Below are 20,444 nucleotides of genomic sequence, written 5' to 3' on the forward strand. Positions count from 1 at the left end.
ATCGGAACCACCTCTGACACCCACCCTGCCCTTACCGATCTCGCCTAGTTTTGATACCATGTCAAGAGGCTGGCCAATACAACCTAAAAGACTAATTGTTTAAGTGCAGAAAGCCAACCTACTCAAGAGAGGTGGACCGGAACCACCTCTGACATGCCTAGGATTTTTTAAAACAATCACCATGTAAGATTTAATTAAATCTTTGCAATCACTATGAATTAATAATGAGAATTTACATTTGATTTATACTAAATTACAATAGTAATCGAAAAAGATTTTTCGGCCTATCGGAGAACTGGTCTTCTGCCTCAGATTCCGATAATATGAATTTGTTATTGTTCTTCTTTTACGTCCTATGGCTTTATTTGATTATCTATTTAATTATAATTTGATTAACCGTAAGTTAAAAAAAAATGTAAATTCAAACTTCAAAATACCTTGAAAATTAAACATGAATACTCTTTAACAACAGCCAGTACTGGCTGTATCTGCTCATGAAGCTTTGTGCTCCTTTCCGCAGTTCCATTTCCGTCTCCTCTCTTTCGCCACCTCACTTCTGCAACGCTTCACAGAGAACAGTCAACCTCGACGATGTTTTTCCTCTACCGGAAATCCCCCGAAAGTCTCTCTATTTCATGAAAGATTTTTGCTCTATAATCCGGGAACTATTCGCCAACAGCAGAAATTTTAGAGCTCTTTCATCTCTTGATGCGTTTCTTGATCAGTCTCATCTCTTCGATTCTGCAACATCCGTTCTCGTTATCCACGCTCTCTCTCATTTGAAAAAGCTCAATCGAGCGAAAGCCGTTGTTGTCAATCTCCGTAAGAGAGGTAAGTTGTGTGATTCGTTTTTATACAGTTTAACAATGCTGTGTATGGTGAAACAGGCCAAAATTAGAGATGTTGAAATAGTCTGGGCTGAGATTTGTGGACCTGCTACGCATGTTAGAATCAAATTTTCGGATTTCGTTCGTTACATTTGCAAGTTCGGTGATGATTCGGAAGCTATGTTGGTCTGTAAGAGGGTTTTGGCGGATGATGGTGCTCTAACTAGTCAAGACTACGTTGCTTTAATTGCGGCTCTATGTAGGAAAAATGAGTCTTTGTTGGCAATGGAGATTGTCCAAGCTATGCAGGAGAAGGGGTTTGAACCAGATGAGATAACCTATATAGGATTGTTTCAGTGCTTATGCAAAAACGGGAAAGTTTCTGAAGCCGATCTTATTCTTCGAAATTTGATTAAGCAGACTTCAGAAATTGATATCTGTATTTATGGTAGTTTCATTTATGGGCTATGTAAGTCGGGTAAGTTCAGGGAAGCGCACAAGCTGTTCCATAAATTGATTCAGAGAAGCAATTTACAAGACCCCATTTCGAGTATTAGAAGAGGGAGACGGGTAATTTTCCAATTGAATTGCCGCGGAGCAGTTCCTGAAATAGTCGCTTATGAGACGTTTTTTAGAGCGCTGTGCTGCTCAGGGAGAGTAGAAAATGCAGAGAAGTTGCTGAAAGAAATGATGAGAAAAAGAAGTGTTTTGGATGTTTGTGTTTATAAATCTTTCGTTAAAGCTCTCTTCCAGGTGGGTAGAGCTGACGATGCTCTCAGGTTCTGTAAGGCCTTGAACAAGAAAGGACTAGCTTCAGTGGAGGAGATTTCAGACTCTCTGATCATAGGTCTTGTTGAAGTAGGAAGAACTGATGAGGCTCGGAGACTTCTTGATGAAATATTGGATAATGGGTCTCTTCCAGACTCTGATGTTTGCAATTGTGTTCTTGCTGGTTATTTGAAAGCAAAGAGAAGACAAGAAGCCATGGATTTGTTCGACAGGATGAAAAAGGGGCACTACGGTGGGATCAAAGCCACATCCTACAGGGTGATGGTTGAAGGTTTATTCGATCATGGTGATATTGAGCAAGGTACTGTGATTTTCAGAGAAATGGTTGGGAGGGATTTTCCAGTGAATGGGACTTTATACAAGGCTATGATTAGAGTATTATGCGACTGCGGAAGGATTGAGGAGGCTCATGGGTACCTCAATGAAATGATGGAAAATGGACTTTTAATTTCATATATTGAATGGAAGCAGATTTTTTATTCTCTGTGCACTGCTGGTGGGGAAGATCTCTCCTTAGGATTCTGATCTCTCTCTCTTTGTATGATAAACCAAACAGTTATAGGTAGAAACCAGAGAAATTAAACGAATTTTTATCACTTTATGCATGTTTACTGTACTTAGCTTCGAGTTCATTCATCTTCTTCAAAATCAAAACTTTAGTCCTCTGTTTTCATCTATCATCTGCTAAGTCTACAGGGAAAAGTTCTCCTCGAGAAATTCCATGTGAGCTCTTGGTAAAACTTGAACCCAGCATCTAATGCTAAGAACCAATGTAACCATTGAACCAAACGACCAAATAAGATTCATAAATGTCTAGATTCTCTAAATCGTCATGCCCATCAGTTGTGATTGATTAGATTCCCCAATGTTGCATTATCCTTGTTAGTGCTTTTTCTGTAAAAACATTTCTAATAGAAATATGTTTCTAAGGAGTATTAGTGCCTCATATTTTATGGGAATACTTTTCTTGCTAAAAATTCTTACCAAGGAAATTATATAATTTTCCAGCAAAAATAACCTGGAAAATCGTACAATTTTTTTTTGAATAAGTATTTGACAATTGATATTGCAATACTTTTGGCACGAAGCAATTTTGTATATGACATTTTATTTTACTGGAAATTTATCGAATAAGATGGTATTATATGAGATTGTTAATTAATTTTTGTTTATTTCCCTGGAAAAGACATTCCATCACGAGGGATATATAACTGGTGTTTCTGAGCTGGTTGCAGAAGTGGGATTCCCTTCATCGTCACTAAGCTAACAACAGCAAAGCAGATCAGTCTTTTGTACTGGCAATATCCTTCTGCAATCTCAAGTAAATGGTGCATCCATGCATTTATTAGATATTCTCCTGAACGGTTAATACACCAAATTGCTTAGCAGATTTCCTCTGCAAATGTTAATGCGGCACCTCCCGAGCCAACCATATAAAGAGTGGATCCACATGGGTTTCCCTTCTTCTGCTTCTGCAACCTTCCTCGTCCCTTCGAGGTCGTTTCCTGAGTTCTGTACCTCTCGGAGAGGAAGATATGGAACCACCGCCGTCTCAACACATCTCTGCGAGGGAAGACAAAGTTGAAGATGAGAAGGAAAAGATCATCAATGGATGGTAAGCAGTCAAAAGCTTCACATATACCAGTTTTTATATGCCTTCATGTCTGTATCATTTCTGTATGCAGCTGTTCCTGTTGTTATGACTTCACAGAGGACGTTGTGGATTTCTTATGCTGTTCCTTCCTGTTCTAAAGGATTTTCCAGGATCGATGAATCATCTGTGAGGCTTTTGTAGTTCGACAGAGGATAAGGAAGGGAGAAGAATGAAGAGGAAATCATAGTTTTCCTTGGTACAAGTGAATAAATTTTGATTTACATGATCACCAAGAGATAAGAGTTACTTAAATATGGCTTTGAAGTAGTTACTTTTGACTCCATGGCTTCACTGGTTTTCAATAACGAAAATTGTTCAATTACATCTTGTTTCGAACCCTCAAGGGTTGATCCAATACGAAAAACTATTTGATGCGAAACATATGAAATGAATCGGGTGGTTGAGATAGCCATTGATTATGATCGGACGACTGAGATAACCGTTTCACATCCAATGACTTTTCGTATTGGATCAGTCTTCAAACCCTTAATTGCTTATATTTAACTCTCCTATCTACCCCTCTTTGAACCGGAGGGCAAGGGTCCCCCAGTCTCCTTAGCATAGGGAGAGGTGAGGGGAGGTAGGTCCTTTAGTTTATTTAAGGAATAATTTCTATCAAAGACCATGTAATTAGTTACTTTTCATTGGATTTTCAAGTTACTTTTGGCAATTGATTATATTGAGAAATACGATATTACAAGTCATATTTGACAATATAGAAGTGCACCTTAATTCAAATATGACCCTCTTAGAAACAACATTGCCCACATGACATATCTTCAAACATGGAATAAACAATTAATATATCATAGTCGATATTTCTTGAAAGAAATATTTTCTAAATTATGGTTTTGGATATTATTTAACTTAAAGGAGGGGGAGAAGGGAGAAAGAATATTTGCGTTACGGTGAAGACCCAATCGGTGCAAGGGTGCAGTATGATTGGCTACCTTCCACGACACACACACACATACACATACACATATTTTGTCCCTCGAACCGTTAAAAAAGAGGAGCGATAAGAGATGAATGAAATTGGTGGACTCACACATGGGTCCTTTTATTTTTAATAGAGTTTTATAATTTTATAAATTAATATTTTATTTGTTTTAAAAATTTAAAAGTGTATTTCACCTTGATCTTAATGTATTTTATTCGCCGTATTTGAAAATATGGCAGTTAAATGGCCATTATATGAAATTATGACAGTTTAGAGTGTACCTTTAAAAATTACATGTTACTAAAAATAAGTTGAAATAAATAAATGCAAATATACAATGAAGAATTAGGTTTTTCTTTCTTGTTTTTGTTGTTATCAAGTTGAATAGTTGCATTTCAGTAGAAATGTGAGTCTCATATAAATGAAAATTCTTATTATGATTACTCATGCATAAAAACACTGGAGATATAAGATTAATTACTTCATCTGAATGCCTCTTTCAACACCTGTTTCTCTTAAGAAATTTTGGGGAAAGAAAGGCAGTTGGTCTAAGAACGAGCATGATTTTGTGATTGGGAGAGTTAGGTCAGGTACACAATATGCATGTACTCAGCTATGAAGAGGCTGTCGACCTTCCATAAATGCCCAGAAGATGGGAGGCTCAGAGACGAGGTTAGCTTTGCTCGAGTTTCAGTGATTCATGGCTGGAAACTATCACATTGTGTTGCTTCCATGGCTGGCGTTCGGTCATATGCTTCCTTTCCTGGAGCTCGCCAAGAGGCTTGCTGCAAAAGGAATACATGTATCATTCATCTCTACCCACAGAAATATCAAACGGTTGCCACCGATTTCTCCGAATTTGGAGTCACGGTTGAGTTTCGTGAAGATCCCACTACCCCAAGTGGAAGGTCTGCAGGAAAGTAAAGAAGCCACCATTGATCTCCCGGTAGAACAGGTTCCCTTCCTGAAGATGGCTTACGATGGGTTAAAGCCTGCTGTTGAAAAACTTCTTGAAGAGACGCTACCAGATTTGATTATCTGTGATTTTGTATCGTTTTGGGTTCCAGAGATTGCTGCAAAATATGGAGTTTTATCTGCTTACTTCAGCGTGTTTTCGGCTGCTACACTAGCATTTGGAGGACCACCTGCGGAACTAAAGACTGGTTCGAAGAGAAGACAACCTGAAGATCTCATGGTCTCACCAGACTGGTTCTCGTTCCCCTCCACCGTAGCCCACCAAGGTGATCGAGCCAGAAAAATCCATGCAAGTTTGAATGTCCCTGACGAATCTGGGATGTCAAGTGGCCAACGAATGGCAGAAACCATTGAAGGCTGTGACTTCATCACCTTAAGAAGCTGCAGAGAGTTTGAAGGAGAGTACATAGGCGTCCTCGAGAAACTCTACAGAAAACCAGTTTTACCAGTAGGCTTGCTTCCACCCCCAACTGAGAGGCTCTCAAAAAATGATACTGAAAGAGATGCGGAAATTTGGTCGAACACTTTAGATTGGCTGGATAGGAAAACCCTTAAATCTGTAGTTTTTGTTGGGTTTGGAAGTGAGTACAAGATCACAAGGGATCAGGTGAATGAATTAGCCTTTGGGTTAGAGCTCTCTGAGCTTCCCTTCATATGGGTACTCGGAATGCCTCTAGGGGTAGAAGATGGATTGGATATCCTTCCTCAAGGATTCAGGACACGGGTTGCCAATCGAGGGATGGTTTGTCTTGGTTGGGCACCCCAGCTGGAAATCCTGGCTCACCCTGCCATTGGAGGTTGTCTGTTCCACTCTGGGTGGGGGTCTATTTTGGAGTCCTTGCATCACGGCCATGCCTTAATTCTCTTGCCCATGATAGCAGACCAAGGGCTGAACTCAAGGTTGTTAGTGGATAAAGGGGTAGCATTGGAGGTTGAAAGGGGAGAAGATGGTGTTTCCTTCACTAGGCAAGAGATTGCCAAGAGTATGAGACATGTAATGGTAGATCCAGCAGGAGAGCCTCTAAGGCAGAAGGCACACCAGATGAGAGCTATTGTGGCCAACCAGGAACTTCATGAGAGCTACATACATCAGTTTCTTCAACATGTGATGAATCCAAGAGAAAGAGGCATCTCTTGAAAGAAAGATTTTCGTAAATAAATTAACTTCTTATTTACTTGTATTTAGTAATCCAAAAGGTCAGTGTGAGTACAAGCAAGTACCAAAGAATGTTAATAGATTGATATAGTTCAGAATAATGATCACAGTGAAATAGCACTTTGATCTATCAATGCTAGTCTTACCAAATAAAAGCTGTAGATGTTCTTCCCAATAGATATGACAAGCAACTACAAACTAGGATGGTGAATAAACGAATGCTTGGGGTTTGTACCACGAGTATGTACCTAGTCCTTGCTATGGGAGGGGGTGTAAATTCTTATTCCACTTTATTTTTGATAATAACAAACAAAAAACATGAAACTTATCAAGGGTCTCACAAGTATTTGATTGAACAAAGAAGGTTGATTGGTAAAAAAATTGGTAGAACAAAGTACTAAAGGAATGTTGATCAACGAAGTTATGTCGATCGATCAAGGATTTATCAGAACAAGGCACAGGAAGAAGCTTGATTGGCCGAGTTAAATCGATCGATCAAAATTTTGATCCAAGATCTATTGGATTGATTTCAACCAAGACAAGATGATCAATCAAGTTTTTAATTTAAGAGGCAACTAGAAATCAAGTTGATTGATTGTGTTGATCAAACAAGTTGTAAACAGGTTAATCGACCTGAGGAATGAATGTTGATCTATTAAGTCAAGTGATCGAGTCAAACCCAAAAACGTGCTTAGGAGATCTTTCAAACTTTGAGTTAAGTCTGAAGGTTTTTAATTTTTCTCTACCACTCTGTTCAAAAGCTCATGTAATATATTTAAGTATTTATTCATAATTTATTCATGGATTTTTTTGATCAATCTTCATATGAGGACACAAGGTCCCTTTTTGGTGGCCAATTACTAGTTTTTGAAACATTAGAGATGGTCTATTTCATCGATTTCTTACTATTTGCAGGTCATGAAATATCAGTTGAGCTCCAACTCTTTTTCTAGACAAAATTTTACCCTTCTCCCCATCTAGTACACTGACAGGGAAAGAATCTGCACCTTTGCTGCCAAGAGCAACGGCAAAGGCAAAGACTCCTCTCCTGAACACTGCGTCCGAACATGAAATCTGAACTTTATTTCTTAGAAATAAATACAGAAATTTCCTTCAGAAATTACCCAGTGGCAGATCCTGCCTGTTCAGCATTTACAATTAAAACAAATGTCTAGTACCCTGGCTTATAATGAAATCCTTCGGTAGTGTCGGCGATAGCCGAAAAATGAACTTAGCCTTTACCTTTCTTTGTTGTCATGGGGCGTTCAGCCCTCTTTGTTTCTATTTTTACAACAATTGCCATGGTTTCATTGAAACCCAACTTATCTATTGTACATTATCTACAGACGAAAGAATCTGGGGAGGGTTTTATCAGGGTGGTGGGAAATGATGCCCGGTCCTGCTTCATTGACAATGATCCATGCTGATGCAACCCAGCTGGGGGTGCTCTCGATCCCCAACACACATCTGAGAATATGTATACAATTCAATGATATCTGAAGCCGCTGTGCTGATTTCCCCGACCATAAAGAGAGAAATTCTGAACACACAAGCTTACAAATCAATTTTCACAAAAGTTTACAAAAGGATGCGCTAGAGACCATCAATTTATTTTAAATATCTTTCTAATTTTGAATTATATATTTATGATGAACAATGATCATTGAAAAACGAAAGAAAGGTTATGAATATTAAATAAATCAACCTTTTATACTTGCACATCTTGACAGACTAGCAGTATAAAATTCACCAAGCACTAGGCATAGACTGATGAAAATGCCACTATTTCACACTGACCAAATTAGGCACTTTAGAAGTGATTTGATTGCTAAGATAAAGATAAAACAGCAAAAACTAGCCTTTTGCTTCTCCCAAAACAGTAAAAATGCTATTGCGCAATGCACGCAAGTGAATGTGTATATCCAACAAAAGATGACACTGAAACAGATCAGAATGCCCATCATTTCTTCCATTCCAAATGACACCTTCGGGCATGCACAATCATCCCCTCCTAGCAACTTCCTGTAGTGGATACTTGTATTCCTATGAAGAATAAATCAAACATCTCCATAAAGTCTGCTACCAAAGTCCAAAGTTTTCAAAAACACCTACATAGATTTTGAGAAACACAGTTCCAGTTCTCACTGTGGCAGCTGTTACCTTGTCTCTTAAACTGCTTCCACAAGAGAAGCTCAAACATATATGTAGCGTAACATGTCAATGGTCACTGTATAGAAACAGGAGGACAAGGGATCATTTTTCAGTCCTTTTTTCCCTACAACTCATTTGTTGTGCGTGCACTAAGAAAAACTCAAGGCACCTTCTTGATGCTGCAAACAAGGCTGTCCATATCAGTACTGGTTACCGTGTTGGAACCCTCAAAACTCAGATAAATTACCACTGATACAGATCGACATCACTGCCATATTGGGTGTGAGTTGAGTAAAACAGAATAAAAATGCTAAAACCTGATACATAACTGTATCAATGATACAGGTAGCACTGGTTGCAAATGGAGGGGAGGCCAGTGACTCCCCCCATCATTCACATGCCCATGGTGCTTAGGTAGGTATCGCTGCCACCTGCATAGGGGGAGGAAGAGGGAAAGCCCCACGCTCAGTCTGGCGTGGGCAGAACCCTCTCCTTCTGCCAGCTGCAGGAGCAGGGGAGGGTCTTCACTCCCAATATTGGAAGGGAGAGAGGAGAGGATGTGGGCATATCCCTCTTTCTTTTGTTAAAGTAAATCATGTTTACACATTTAAAAATTGGCATAAAAAAAGACTAATGGTATAAGTATCAACTTTACTCTAAATTCTGTCTAAAGAGGGTGAGAGTAATGAATTATCTAGGGGGATGAGAACAAGTTATCAGGGAGTGAGAGTAATTTTTATATTTTTCAGAAGAGTGAGGGTAATTAAGGTAGTTCTGAGTTATTTTCCATTTAAAAATCTGTTTATACTATAGTTTGTAATCGATATAATTTGAAACTAAATTTTTTTAATTGGACAATACCAACTACGTAGATTCTTGTCTTGTAGAAAGAGCCATTTCAGTAATAGTGTTTCTAAAAAATAAATTGATGACACTAGCCTATCACTGATTGTATTGTTGACATTATTTCATCTATTCATTGTAATTGGAACCTCGTTCCCCAATCAGCCAATTCTTTGGCTGATAAATTGGCAAAATTTGGAACCTCTCAGCAATCTCTCATTGTTTGGGAAGGCTTCCCCCATTGTAATCTGCTCATTTGAGCTTCTCTTAATAAAAATCAGCATATTTTCAAAAAAATAAAATAAATTGATGCATGTTAAAAATGAGAAGATCCTTAACAACAATGAAAGCCTTTCGGATTTTTCATCTCATGTAGTCTTTATCTCAACAAATGCAATTTTAAGGAGACTCAATTTTTAACTCCATCTAAGATGTGTGTGAAGCAGTTTCATCAGACCTGGAGACTCAATTTTTAACTCCATCTAAGATGTGTGTGAAGCAGTTTCATCAGACCTAATTGACTTGGTCAATTGAATTGAGTACAATCAGACCTGGTGCTTCCACTAGGTTAGAAAACTGCAAGACCCAAAAATGGGTCGAAATTGAGATGACCAAGCTGAGCTTGTTGGTTCAACTAATGAATTGGCTGAGCTGACTTGGTCAATCAAGTCATGGTCGTGCATGGAAACTCGAGAGATTTGAAATTCTTTGGTGAATATTCCACATTCAATTGGTTAGTATACATAACAGGGTAAAGTACATTCTAAAGGTAATGTACTTTCCGCCCCAACTTTCTCAATGCACTATTCCGTTTTAATCACTCTGCCTAAAGTAAATGAATTTGTTATTGCCCTACCCATTGCTTGGATGGATCCCCCTTCTCCGAGCCCCACCCCTCCTAGACCCACTTCCCCTCCCTTGTCCCACAGCGAGTCCTCCTCTTCTGTGACCAGTCGGCTCAGATGCCCCCTCCCCCTGCTACTGGTTCTCCACCTCCGATGGCCACCTATTAGAGCCAATGCCGCCCTACTGCCCGTGCCCACTCTCCCCTTCCCGGGGAATCCAGCTGCCCTCCCCATTAGTCGGGGGATATGGTCCTTAGAGATTTTTGCTTCCCTCCGTCGATAGATGGAAACCAAAAATTTTACTTGGACTGAGTGAGATCAGTTCGATGAAAAAACTTGGAGTCGTATCTCCGAACTGGCTAGAAGATTGGGCGTGACTTACAGTGATAACCCCTCGGGAGGCAAGATCGCTCAGGAGTAAGCAAAAAAGGGAATAAATGATTGTAATCTCTTGGAATGGAAGAGGAATTGGTTTCTCCCGAATGCGAGCCACTGTTTGGAGTCTCCTATTGAGGAGTCATCCTTCTATTGTGATCCTCCAAGAATCTAAATGTCGGAATCCTTCTAATGCTTTTGTTCATGATCTTTGGGGCTGTAATAACTTGGAATGACTTGCTATTAATACAAACGGATCCTCTGGAGGTCTTCTCCTGCTTTGGAACTTGTCTGTGGTTGAGGTATTAGATCATTTGATTGGTTCCTACTCTATAGGAATCAAGCTCCATGACAGATGCACTGGTTTCTCTTGGGGATTGGCTGGCATTTATGGTCCCACCCGATACTAGGAGCGTCACTCATTCTAGGAAGAGCTTACCAATCTTCTGAGCCATTGGCCCATTCCATGGCTTCTTATCGAATATTTCAATGCCATTTGTTTCTACAATGAGAAGTCTCCCCCTACTTCTAAAATTTCCACCACCATGAGGTAGTTCGCAGAATTTATTGGTAGCTTCGAGTTGGAATAGATTAACCTTTCTGGCAAGACGTTCACGTGGTAAAATGGCCAGAGGCTTCCCATTCTTTCCAAGATTGATCACTTCCTTGCCACCAGTGATCGGCTCCAACTCTACGGGAACACATGTGGTTCGGTTTTGGACCGCGCTGGCTCTGACCATTGACCCATTCAGATCGACACCAAACTTGGCGAATGGGGCTCTGCCCCGTTCAGGTTTGATAACTCTTGGATGGCAGCCAAGCTCTTTGCCGATAGCGTTACATCCTGGTGGGGAGCCTTGGAGACTCTAACTATGACGGCTGGTCCCTCCCGCGCAAGCTGAAGCACCTCAAAGAAAAACTCAAGTCTTGGTCCTTCAAGCGTCACCTCAATGCCACCTCTCAAAAGTCCTCTCTCCAGTCTTAGATTGCTGCCCTTGATGCGATTGAGGAGCAAGGGGCTTACTTATTTGGAATTCTCTAGCCGCATCTCCCTGCAATGCAATTTCTAGAGTCTTCTTCACATTGAACAAATTCAATGGAAGCAAAAGGCCCGATTCAAGTGGTTGGCTAAGGGTGGCGCCAACACAGTTCTTTCATGCAATTGCCTCGGCCAGTCGCAGGGCTAACTGAGTTACTTCCTTGTCTATCGACAATGAAGTAACCTCGGATAAGACCTCTATTATTGACGTCTTCTCAGTTTTTTTCCAGATCTTTACAGAGAGAAGAACCACCATCGCCCTCGCCTGACTATGCTCCATTTCTCTTCGATTTCTCCCACCTTGGTGGCTTTCATTGAGCTTCCTTTCTCGGACTTGGAGATGGAAGATGTGGTCTTAGGTCTTCCTCGAGATAAGGCCCCGAGGCTTGACGGGTACAACGGGGAAGGGGGGGTTGGTTGATTTCTAATCCTGGAGGAACAACTATTATGTCATACTTTGGTCCTCTCAGCGTTGCGGACTCGATCACTGCTGAGCTATCTGGCCTCTTCCACGGTCTTCACATCTACCAGGATCGCTTCAGAGGTCCACTTATCGTGGAGGGTGACTCCAAAGTCGTCATTGGCTGGTGCTCCATCGCGTCCTTCCTCCCGTGGCATCACTGACAGTTTTTTCTTGATATTATGGACATTGTTTCCACTACGTCTTGTACTTGGTCCCATGTTCTTAGATCAGCCAATTCGGCTGCTGATTTGTGTGCTAAATTGGATCCCTCCCTGTAATCTCTTGTTGTTAGGGGAGACCTCCCTTAATGTATTCTTTTGCTTTTCTTCGTAATAAAATCATCACCGTTTAAAACAAAAAAGTAAATGAATTTTCTCTTCACTTTTTGAATTAAAAATAGTGCTTTGATCCACAAAATTTCTACAAAATCCCTTGTCCATGAAAATTTATTAAAAGAAAAAAAAAGTCACATTCTTCTACCATGGTTTGAATGAAGAGATGTCTATCTAGGGGACAATAAAGATGGAGAGATCAAAGTTTTTCAGGTAACATATCAGGAATCTAAGAGGAATAGTTTCCTTCTAAGAACAAATAATTAGACAGGTAAGAGAAGACAACAAAAGGCGATTTTGCAGAGAAAAAACGAGATAGAATGAATTGTCTGAAAGGGAACTGAAATAGATAGCTTGATGTTCTCCGATTCACCATTGATGAGCCCGTGAAGTTTTTTTCCCCACTAAACGGATGATGAGAGAGCCCATTGTTGCTTTCCACTGGAGATTGAAATGCCAAGTATGAAATGTCAAACTGCTTATTAAAGTGATCACTTTTTCCAAAAAAAAAGAAAAGTATGAAATGTCAAATAGTGACATGGAAAGAACAAAAAACAGAGCATTCTTCTCCCTCTTTCTCTTGTTCTTCCCCTTTGTCTTCTTCTCCTCCTTTTTCATTGTTTCTTTCTCCATCTCTGGACTAATACTCTAATACCATGTTCAATTTGGAAATCAAAGTGCATGATTGCAAGTGAAAGAGAGCAGGCGGGTCAAGCCTATCACCTTGACATCTCTCATTCTGACCCTAGATACAGTAATTTTTTAGACATAGATACTTTCCCAGTTTATGCAGGAATAATTAAGAGGACTTCGTGCTACTCTTGCAAAAAAGAAAGAAACTGAAAGCGTTAGAGATATGAATAAGTCTCATTTCTGTTTCTTATTTAAGTTGCTGTATTTCAGTCATCCTCATTTAAGTGAGAGGTGCTTTTGTACTGTTCAATTATCAATCTCTTTATCTCTTAACTCCTTTTTTCATCATTTGCTCTTGTTGTTCACTTTTTTTTTTCTTTTTTTTTTTGAAATGATACTGATTTTTATTAAGATAAAAGCTCAAAAGAGCAATTTACAAAGGAGGGAAACCTTCCCAAACAATGAGAGATTGCTGGGAAGTTCTGAATTTTGCCAATTTATCAGCCAAAGAGTTGGCTGATCTAGGAATGAGATTCCAATTACAATGAGTAGAAGATACAATGTCAGCAATACTATCAGTGATGGGCCAGTGGCGCCAAGGGGGAAGCTGTCTTTAGAACACCAACTAATAACCGTCTTCGAGTCGCCTTCAATGATTAACTTGCCTTGTTGTTCGCTTTATTTCAGACTTTTTCTTTCATCCTTTTGATCTTCTTTGTCACTAACTCTTCCTAACCTCAAACTCTCTCTGCTCTCCTTTTATCACCTTTATTGTAGGTTCAACACTTAACGTGAGACTCAGGGAACAAAAGAAAATATTCATGGATAAGCACCACACACAAAAAAGTGGAAAGACAAAGGCAATGGTGGCATCATGGCTACATTTTGATGAAATTATACACAAGAAACCCCTAGAGTATGCATTAGAAACTGTTAAAGCAGAAGTCAATGAGAATAGTACCTCTGGACCATCATCATGGGAAAATCCAACAGAGCAATGTGTCAATTCCCTGTTCTCAAATTCCATGGCTATCCTACTGCAGAAGCTTTCATTTTTGTACCTCGAGGAACATTGCTCCTTCTAAGCTGAGGATTATCTATGGAATACACAAGGATGCTCCCATCCTTTGTTCCAGCCAGAAAACATTCCTCTGGTGTGACAGTTAAAGCTGTAATCATTTTCCCAATCCCATCATACCTTCTCACAACCTCAAGTGAGTGCATAGACCTCACAACTATCTGCCCCTGATCCCCAGCACAAACTAGAAATTCCCCACAGCTGCTTAGTTCAACACAGTTTAGATGGCCATTAGACTCTGAGGTGGCAATGTGCTTGCCATTAATTGAATATAAATGGAGCGTGAGGTCGTTATCAGAATAACAAACAATTTTTCCATGCCGGGATGCAGCTAGTTTTGATAAGGGACTACCGGATGGGATCTCAACGGATCTGACATATCTACCTTCTCGAAGGGTATGGAAAATACAAGTTCCATCTTTTGAGCCACTAATAACTATATCCAGTTCCACACTGACAAATAAACAAGTGATGATATCATCATGGCCACATAGGATATGGAAGGGATTTTCAATAATGACAGAGTCTTTTCTCGGATTCTCTCCTTGCATGTTTCGGACCCTTTTTTCTGTAGCTCTCAGACGAGAAACTTGCCATACCATGACTGTTGTATCATGACTTCCAGTAGCCAGGACACTTCCATCGGAAGACACTGCAGCAGAAATGGGACTCTGTTAGCTAACAGAAGTTGAAAATTACTTTCTGAACTGAAATTCAAATCTTAAAGAACAAAGCATTACATATATAAACTGTCATTTAAAAAAAACATATATAAACTGAATAATGTTGCCTCTCGGTAGTATAAAATAAATATTAGAGGTAGATCACCACAAAATTGTTCCTAGAAATTTGTTAAAAAAAAAACACTAGAAAAGCTGTTTCTACAAGTTTCATGCAATATAAGTCCACATTTTAACCACGAAAGCCAGATTTCCATGCACATTTTAACCATGCAAGCCAAATTTCTAGCTAAGTATAAGAAGACAACTCCGAAAGAAGTCTAAGATTCTATGTTGCTTATACTAGAAATGAAGACAAAGTGGTAACTGCCCACCAAAGAATCCTCACATAAGAGGAGCTGCGAAGGCAAGGTTGCCCAATTTTTAATTCATTGCAAAACTTGCAATGGTGAGGAAGAAACCACATTGTCCATTCAGTTTCTTCATTTGGTGTGCTGCTTCTAAAAAGTCAGTATTAGAGCTGCTCTCCATCTATCTTGCCTGATTTTAGGGCTCAGAATCTTAATCAGAATCAGCTACACACTGTTCAAACTATTTGGAGAGCCACTATTGCTGCAGTTCCATGGTTTAATAGGCCTGCTTGTTGTAGCAAATTCCAGAAATCAGCCACTGCCCAGATTAGAAATGAATTTTGATCGCAGTTCTCTTGGTAATCTGGGGCCTACAGACATCAGGGGAGTGGTAAGGGATCATGGAGGCTCTGTTCTCTTAGCATTTTCAGCGCGCATTGGCTGCATGGACTCAGCTGAAGCCAAGATAGCAGGCTTTAAGTCAAGGCTTAAAATTATATGTGCAGAAACTCTCAGCCCCTCTAGCTATTGAAGGTGTCTAAACTATAGTTATTAGTTAGATGAGGGGAAGATATCCACCATGGAATTTTAGATACTTATTCAAGGAAATCAAACATGTTTAAATCTCTGTAGAAGTCTTTTGGTAGCATCCCTTGAGGGCTGCCAATAATATGTTTGGGGTCATTCTATTTACTTTTTCAGGGCCAATTGGTATGTGTGATGCAATGAAAGTGGAAACAGAAGCCTTGCTTCAAGGGTTAAGCCTCTATGCTCAGCAGTTTTCGAGGCCTATAATGATAGAGAGTGGACCTTCCAAAGTAATTTCTTGGTACTGGTGCTTCTGTCTTGGTGTGGCAGCTTCACACTTATTATGACGAGATAATACTTGTATGATGCTCTTCATGTTTCAAGGCATCATATATTACATTTAACAATTCTGCTGCTGATGTATTAGCAAAGTCGGTTGTAGCAAGAACCTGTTTACCAGTTGAAGACTCTCTCTCCATTGGGGTATGAGGGCTATCCTCTCCCCTAGTCTTTATATTCTTCTCCTCGATTAATGAAATCACCATTTTTCAAAAAATATGTTTGATGTATTAGCTGAAAAGGTGTGTCAAGACCTCCCCTCGTAATCCGGGTTTCGCTGGTTTTGGTGGGGTGATTTTTGATCCGGGAGACACTTACTCTCTTACTTTGGCCCTCTCAGAATTGCTGACTCGACCACTATTGAGCTCTCTGGTCTCCTTCACAGTTTGCATATTTTTTAGGACCGCTTCAGTGGTTCCTTTATCATGGAGGGAGACTCCAAGGTCGTCATCAGATGGTGCTCCACCTCATCCTTCCCCCCATGGCGTCACTGAAAGATTTTTCTTCATATTTTGGACAATGTATCCACCATTTCTTGTACTTGGTCTCATGTACATAGATCAACCAATTCGGCTGCTGATTTGTGTGCTAAATGAGCGCCCCTCCCCCCTTTGAATCTCTTGTTGTTAGGGGAGGTCTCCCTTGATGTATCTTCTCTTTCTTTGAAATAAAATTATCAACATTACAAATAAAAAGACCTCCCCTTGTAAGCAGGAGCTTTTTCCCTATTTAGCTGAAAGTCACTCTCTCGTCATATTCATATTTTTCAAAAGCCATAATTTTTTTTTAAATAATACATAACAAATTCACTAGCCATGCAGTACCTGCAATGCAGCTGACAACATCCTTGTGCTGTCGAATGCTCTGAACCATCTTTCCATCATTTAAGGATATGATCTGGAAGCTATTTTCCCAGTTTCCACATGAGAGCAGGAAGTTTTCAGATGGTGTCTGCATTGTAGCCAAGCATTGCATTCCAAGTTCAGCGTTCTCAGTCAAGGGAATACCAATTTTCCGAGGTGAAAGGACATCAGGTCCAACTCCAAAAAAGGGATCCTAGATAAAGAAAGGAAAAAGAAAGTTAGAAACAAATACTTTGAGAACATGACAAATTGTAATTACATGATATCACTCATCCAATGTGGTGATGAAATTATCTAGCTGATGATTTCAAGGAATGCTTTAGATCAGGATACGAGGAATTGGTTTATGAATGGAGATAAAAAGGTTGACCTACTATTTAGAAAAAAAAGTGACCTATGCATTGGTACATTTGAGCACTCGATACTAAGTAGGAAACATATTCAATTCCTTCCCTTTGTCAGTGCTGCAGTGCATCTGTTAATACATTTAGTTCCAACTGATCACTTTCTTTCTTCTAGGTTTCCTCCCAACAACTTTTCATTCAATGAAAAAAACAAAAAGAGCTTTCCCTGAGAAGACATACCTGAGAACCTGAAAAGGTAAAGTTTCCACCAGATTGCAACTGGGTGGTCACCCACATCTTAACTGACATGCTGAGTCCCTGGTTCACAAGCACTATATTTGAGTCCAATAGGCTTATAAACAGTATAGCTGACGGTGTTTGAACCATATTTGAAATAGTGGACGTCAAAGTGATTGATGCGGGAGCAAAATATAATGGATGGGCTATAGGAATTGGTGGTCCTCTTCTTGGATGCTTCTTTCGAAAGATCTGGATAGGTGTTTGGCCAAAATTAGCAATTTGATCTTCAATGGCAGCCCGCTGCAAGTCATCTTCCATGGTATCCAGATCAACAGCACCCTCATATGTCAAATAATAAAATACATTTGCTGCCTGATACAGAATATAAATTAAAAAGCAGTTAGGATCTTATCAATAAATTTATCTCACATATGGATTAATCCATTTAGTGTCATTTGAATTTTCATAACATACCTCAACAGCAGGTTTGCCTCGCTGTTTATAACCAAAGACCAAATCAATCCAGTGATGAAGATTGGAGCTCACAAATTCACTTTCAAGGGCTTCCCGGTTTTTATGTATGAATTCCTCAGGGGAACCCTGAAGCATTTGAGATAAACTTGAGTAAAATTTCAGAGATCATAAGAAAAGTAAATAACACCCTACCACATATTCTTAATTTAGATAAGCTCACAGCCTATTTGAAATAAATATCCTAAATTCCTTATCTCGAGAAAAAAAATCAGAATTTATCTAGTCAGATGAATGATGACCCAGCAGCAGCACAGATCTGGCTTAATCTGCTCAGAATTTATTCCAATGTATTGAGTGGAAAATATACACAAGCTAATAGTTTAAACAAAGAAGAATATACTCTTTTTTTCTTTAGTTGAATCCAAGAACCACCAACTCCTCCTTCCCCCCCCACAAAAAAAAGAGAAATAAAATCAATTTTTTTCCTTGATATAGCTAGAATGTTTTCAGCAATACATGGTGTCAGTCTCTTTGGAGAGGATGATAAGGGCACAATAGTCCACCACAAAGGAAAGAATAAATTTAACAGAAATTCAATGACACAAAGAATCTGCTACCTTGGCCCAGGGTGGAAGGGTAACATCTCCTAAAGGATCACCATCCTGCTTCACACCCAGGTGATAAGAATTGGAATTTACAAGAAACTCAGGCATGTAAAAAAACTCAGGTATCAGTTCCTTGACATCACTGGTGTTAGATAGACAATTCCTATATGTGCCTTCAATACTTTGAAAAAGACGATCAGCATGGTCAAATTTACCACCCTGTTCAATAAGTCAATGAAATGAAAAGAGATAAATAGAATAGAATAGAGACAATTGGAATTGACATGAAGAAAAAAATGAACATGTATTTGAAATTTTGTGATTAACCTGAGGAAAAACTATGAAGCAGGTATACTAAAAGAAAAAGGATCAAATTCGAGGATTAAGTACTAGGTCACCAACAAAACTACCTGTAAGCTTCGATGAAGAGCTGTACAAGGCTCCAACCTCAGCAAATAATAGAGGACAATCCCCATACTTGAGTAATGTGAACCAAAGTAGAAGCTGCAGAAGGCACACAGGAATGTTGAAGAAACACAATTAAAACAAAGTAAAAAATATAAATCTTTGATCAAAGTAAAGTAGTAAGCAGCAAACAAGATTTTTTTTAGTGGTTAATTTTCTTTCAAGTTTGCCACTTGAAAGTCTCTCTCTACTAGTTTTTTTTGGGTACTTCTGGATTTGTATGACGTAAGTTATTTTTGTACTTTTGCATGTTAAGGCATCATTAATAAAACCTATGAATGGTCTAGTACAGCAACTGAAAAATCTCAACAGCCTTTTCATTCTCTCCCATATCCCCCCTCCCCTTCTCCATCTTTAAACGCAGCATATTCTGGTTTGTTTTCCTTCTCCATGTCCTCACTCTAGTAAATAGAATCCTCAATATGAGAACCTAACATTCCAAAGTGATATCAGAGCCAACCCAACTCCTGGTTTTTATTCTTTGTAGCCTGTGTTTGTTCTATATGGTCCATATGTGCATGTTTTCCATGTCTTTAGTCAGTAGTCTGTTTACACCTGGACGTGAGGGAGAGTGTTGGAGGAAAAATATGTTTACCAATCTATAGTACTACATGTGCTCCACGTCTTAGGATAGCAGTCAAAGAGTGAGAGTTGTTGTATGGGAGAATAGTCCCACAGTAATTTGGGTTTGAAAAGATCGTACCTAAGTCGGGAGGAGAGTTGACATCGGCTAGTCATTTTGGAATGGATGAACCTAGCTTTAATACAGTATCGAAGTCATTTTTTAAATTTAGCATCCTTGGTATCTTCTGTAGGAGGAGAATTAGTAAGAAGTTCATATAAATCCAATGTATTAAAAATACCTTTTAACTAACTGCAACCATGCAAAGTAATATGATACACCTTAAAGGGGTATACTTATAATTTTCAGCATTTCAAAAAAAAATCGCTAGCCGTGGAAAGGTAAAGGAGAGACCAGAGAGACAAAAAAACAGAAAGACAACATTTTTTTTTATAAAAGTGATAATATATTAACCAAAAGAAAGATTAAAAAATAAGAGGGCCTCCCGTTACAACCAGAGCAGGGAGGGAGGTCCCATGTTTAGCAAGCCATCAGTCAAAGAATTGGCAGAACAGGGAACATGTGATCATGTACAAGTAAGGTTGGCAGCAAGGTCTGAAACACGACGATAAATATGTCAGTGTCTCCAAGGAGGAATAGCAACAGAAAAGCACCAGTGGATGATCACGCTGGAATCCCCTTCAGCAATGAGGGGGCTACGAAGATGTTCGCTGAAGGTGGCTAGCCCATGGTATAAGGCCAAGAGCTTAGCAGCAGTAGAATCCGAATCTCCCATCAGGCCAGCATAGAAGAATAGAACATTACCAGAGGCATCCCTGATAACCCCACCAAAACCCAGTTGGGCCTTGGTTTCCCTGAGCACTACCATCAAAA

The 20,444-nt window shown here is 39.4% G+C and overlaps 3 protein-coding genes across 8 annotated transcripts in view; 2 read left to right on the top strand and 1 right to left on the bottom strand.

Moving 5' to 3' along the window:
• Nucleotides 1–494: 494 nt before the first annotated feature.
• LOC137953527 (pentatricopeptide repeat-containing protein At1g12620-like) lies at nt 495–2,141 on the top strand. Its single transcript, XM_068800954.1, has one exon. The coding sequence runs from the start codon at nt 495–497 to the stop codon at nt 2,139–2,141; it is 1,647 nt and encodes a 548-aa protein (XP_068657055.1).
• Nucleotides 2,142–4,910: 2,769 nt separating this feature from the next.
• Nucleotides 4,911–6,323, top strand: LOC137953529 (putative UDP-rhamnose:rhamnosyltransferase 1). Its single transcript, XM_068800956.1, has one exon. It carries the CDS (start codon nt 4,911–4,913, stop codon nt 6,321–6,323), a length of 1,413 nt encoding a protein of 470 aa, XP_068657057.1.
• A 994-nt stretch (nt 6,324–7,317) lies between these two features.
• LOC137953487 (BEACH domain-containing protein B) overlaps nt 7,318–20,444 on the bottom strand; it is a 113,644-nt gene continuing 100,517 nt past the window's right edge. For 4 of the 6 annotated variants that reach the window (XR_011112385.1, XR_011112384.1, XR_011112386.1 and 1 more), the window contains exons 36-42: nt 18,934–19,027; nt 18,536–18,742; nt 17,919–18,044; nt 17,445–17,816; nt 16,822–17,053; nt 13,984–14,752; nt 7,318–7,881 (exon numbers count right to left, since the gene is read on the bottom strand). Coding sequence is in view for 1 of the 6 variants with exons in the window: in XM_068800910.1 (XP_068657011.1) it covers nt 14,052–14,752; nt 16,822–17,053; nt 17,445–17,816; nt 17,919–18,044; nt 18,536–18,742; nt 18,934–19,027 (1,732 nt within the window). In the remaining 5 variants the exon portion in view is untranslated. Of the gene's footprint in view, nt 7,882–8,166; nt 8,672–13,472; nt 14,753–16,821; nt 17,054–17,444; nt 17,817–17,918; nt 18,045–18,535; nt 18,743–18,933; nt 19,028–20,444 lie in introns of those variants that run through there. The other 2 variants (XR_011112383.1, XM_068800910.1) reach the window with 2 other exon arrangements.

The sequence above is a fragment of the Aristolochia californica genome, unplaced genomic scaffold, assembly GCF_029961685.1.
Source record: "Aristolochia californica isolate CCGP_79_NKW_82.1479 unplaced genomic scaffold, dmAriCali1.0.hap1 SCAF_16, whole genome shotgun sequence".
NCBI lineage: Eukaryota > Viridiplantae > Streptophyta > Magnoliopsida > Piperales > Aristolochiaceae > Aristolochia > Aristolochia californica.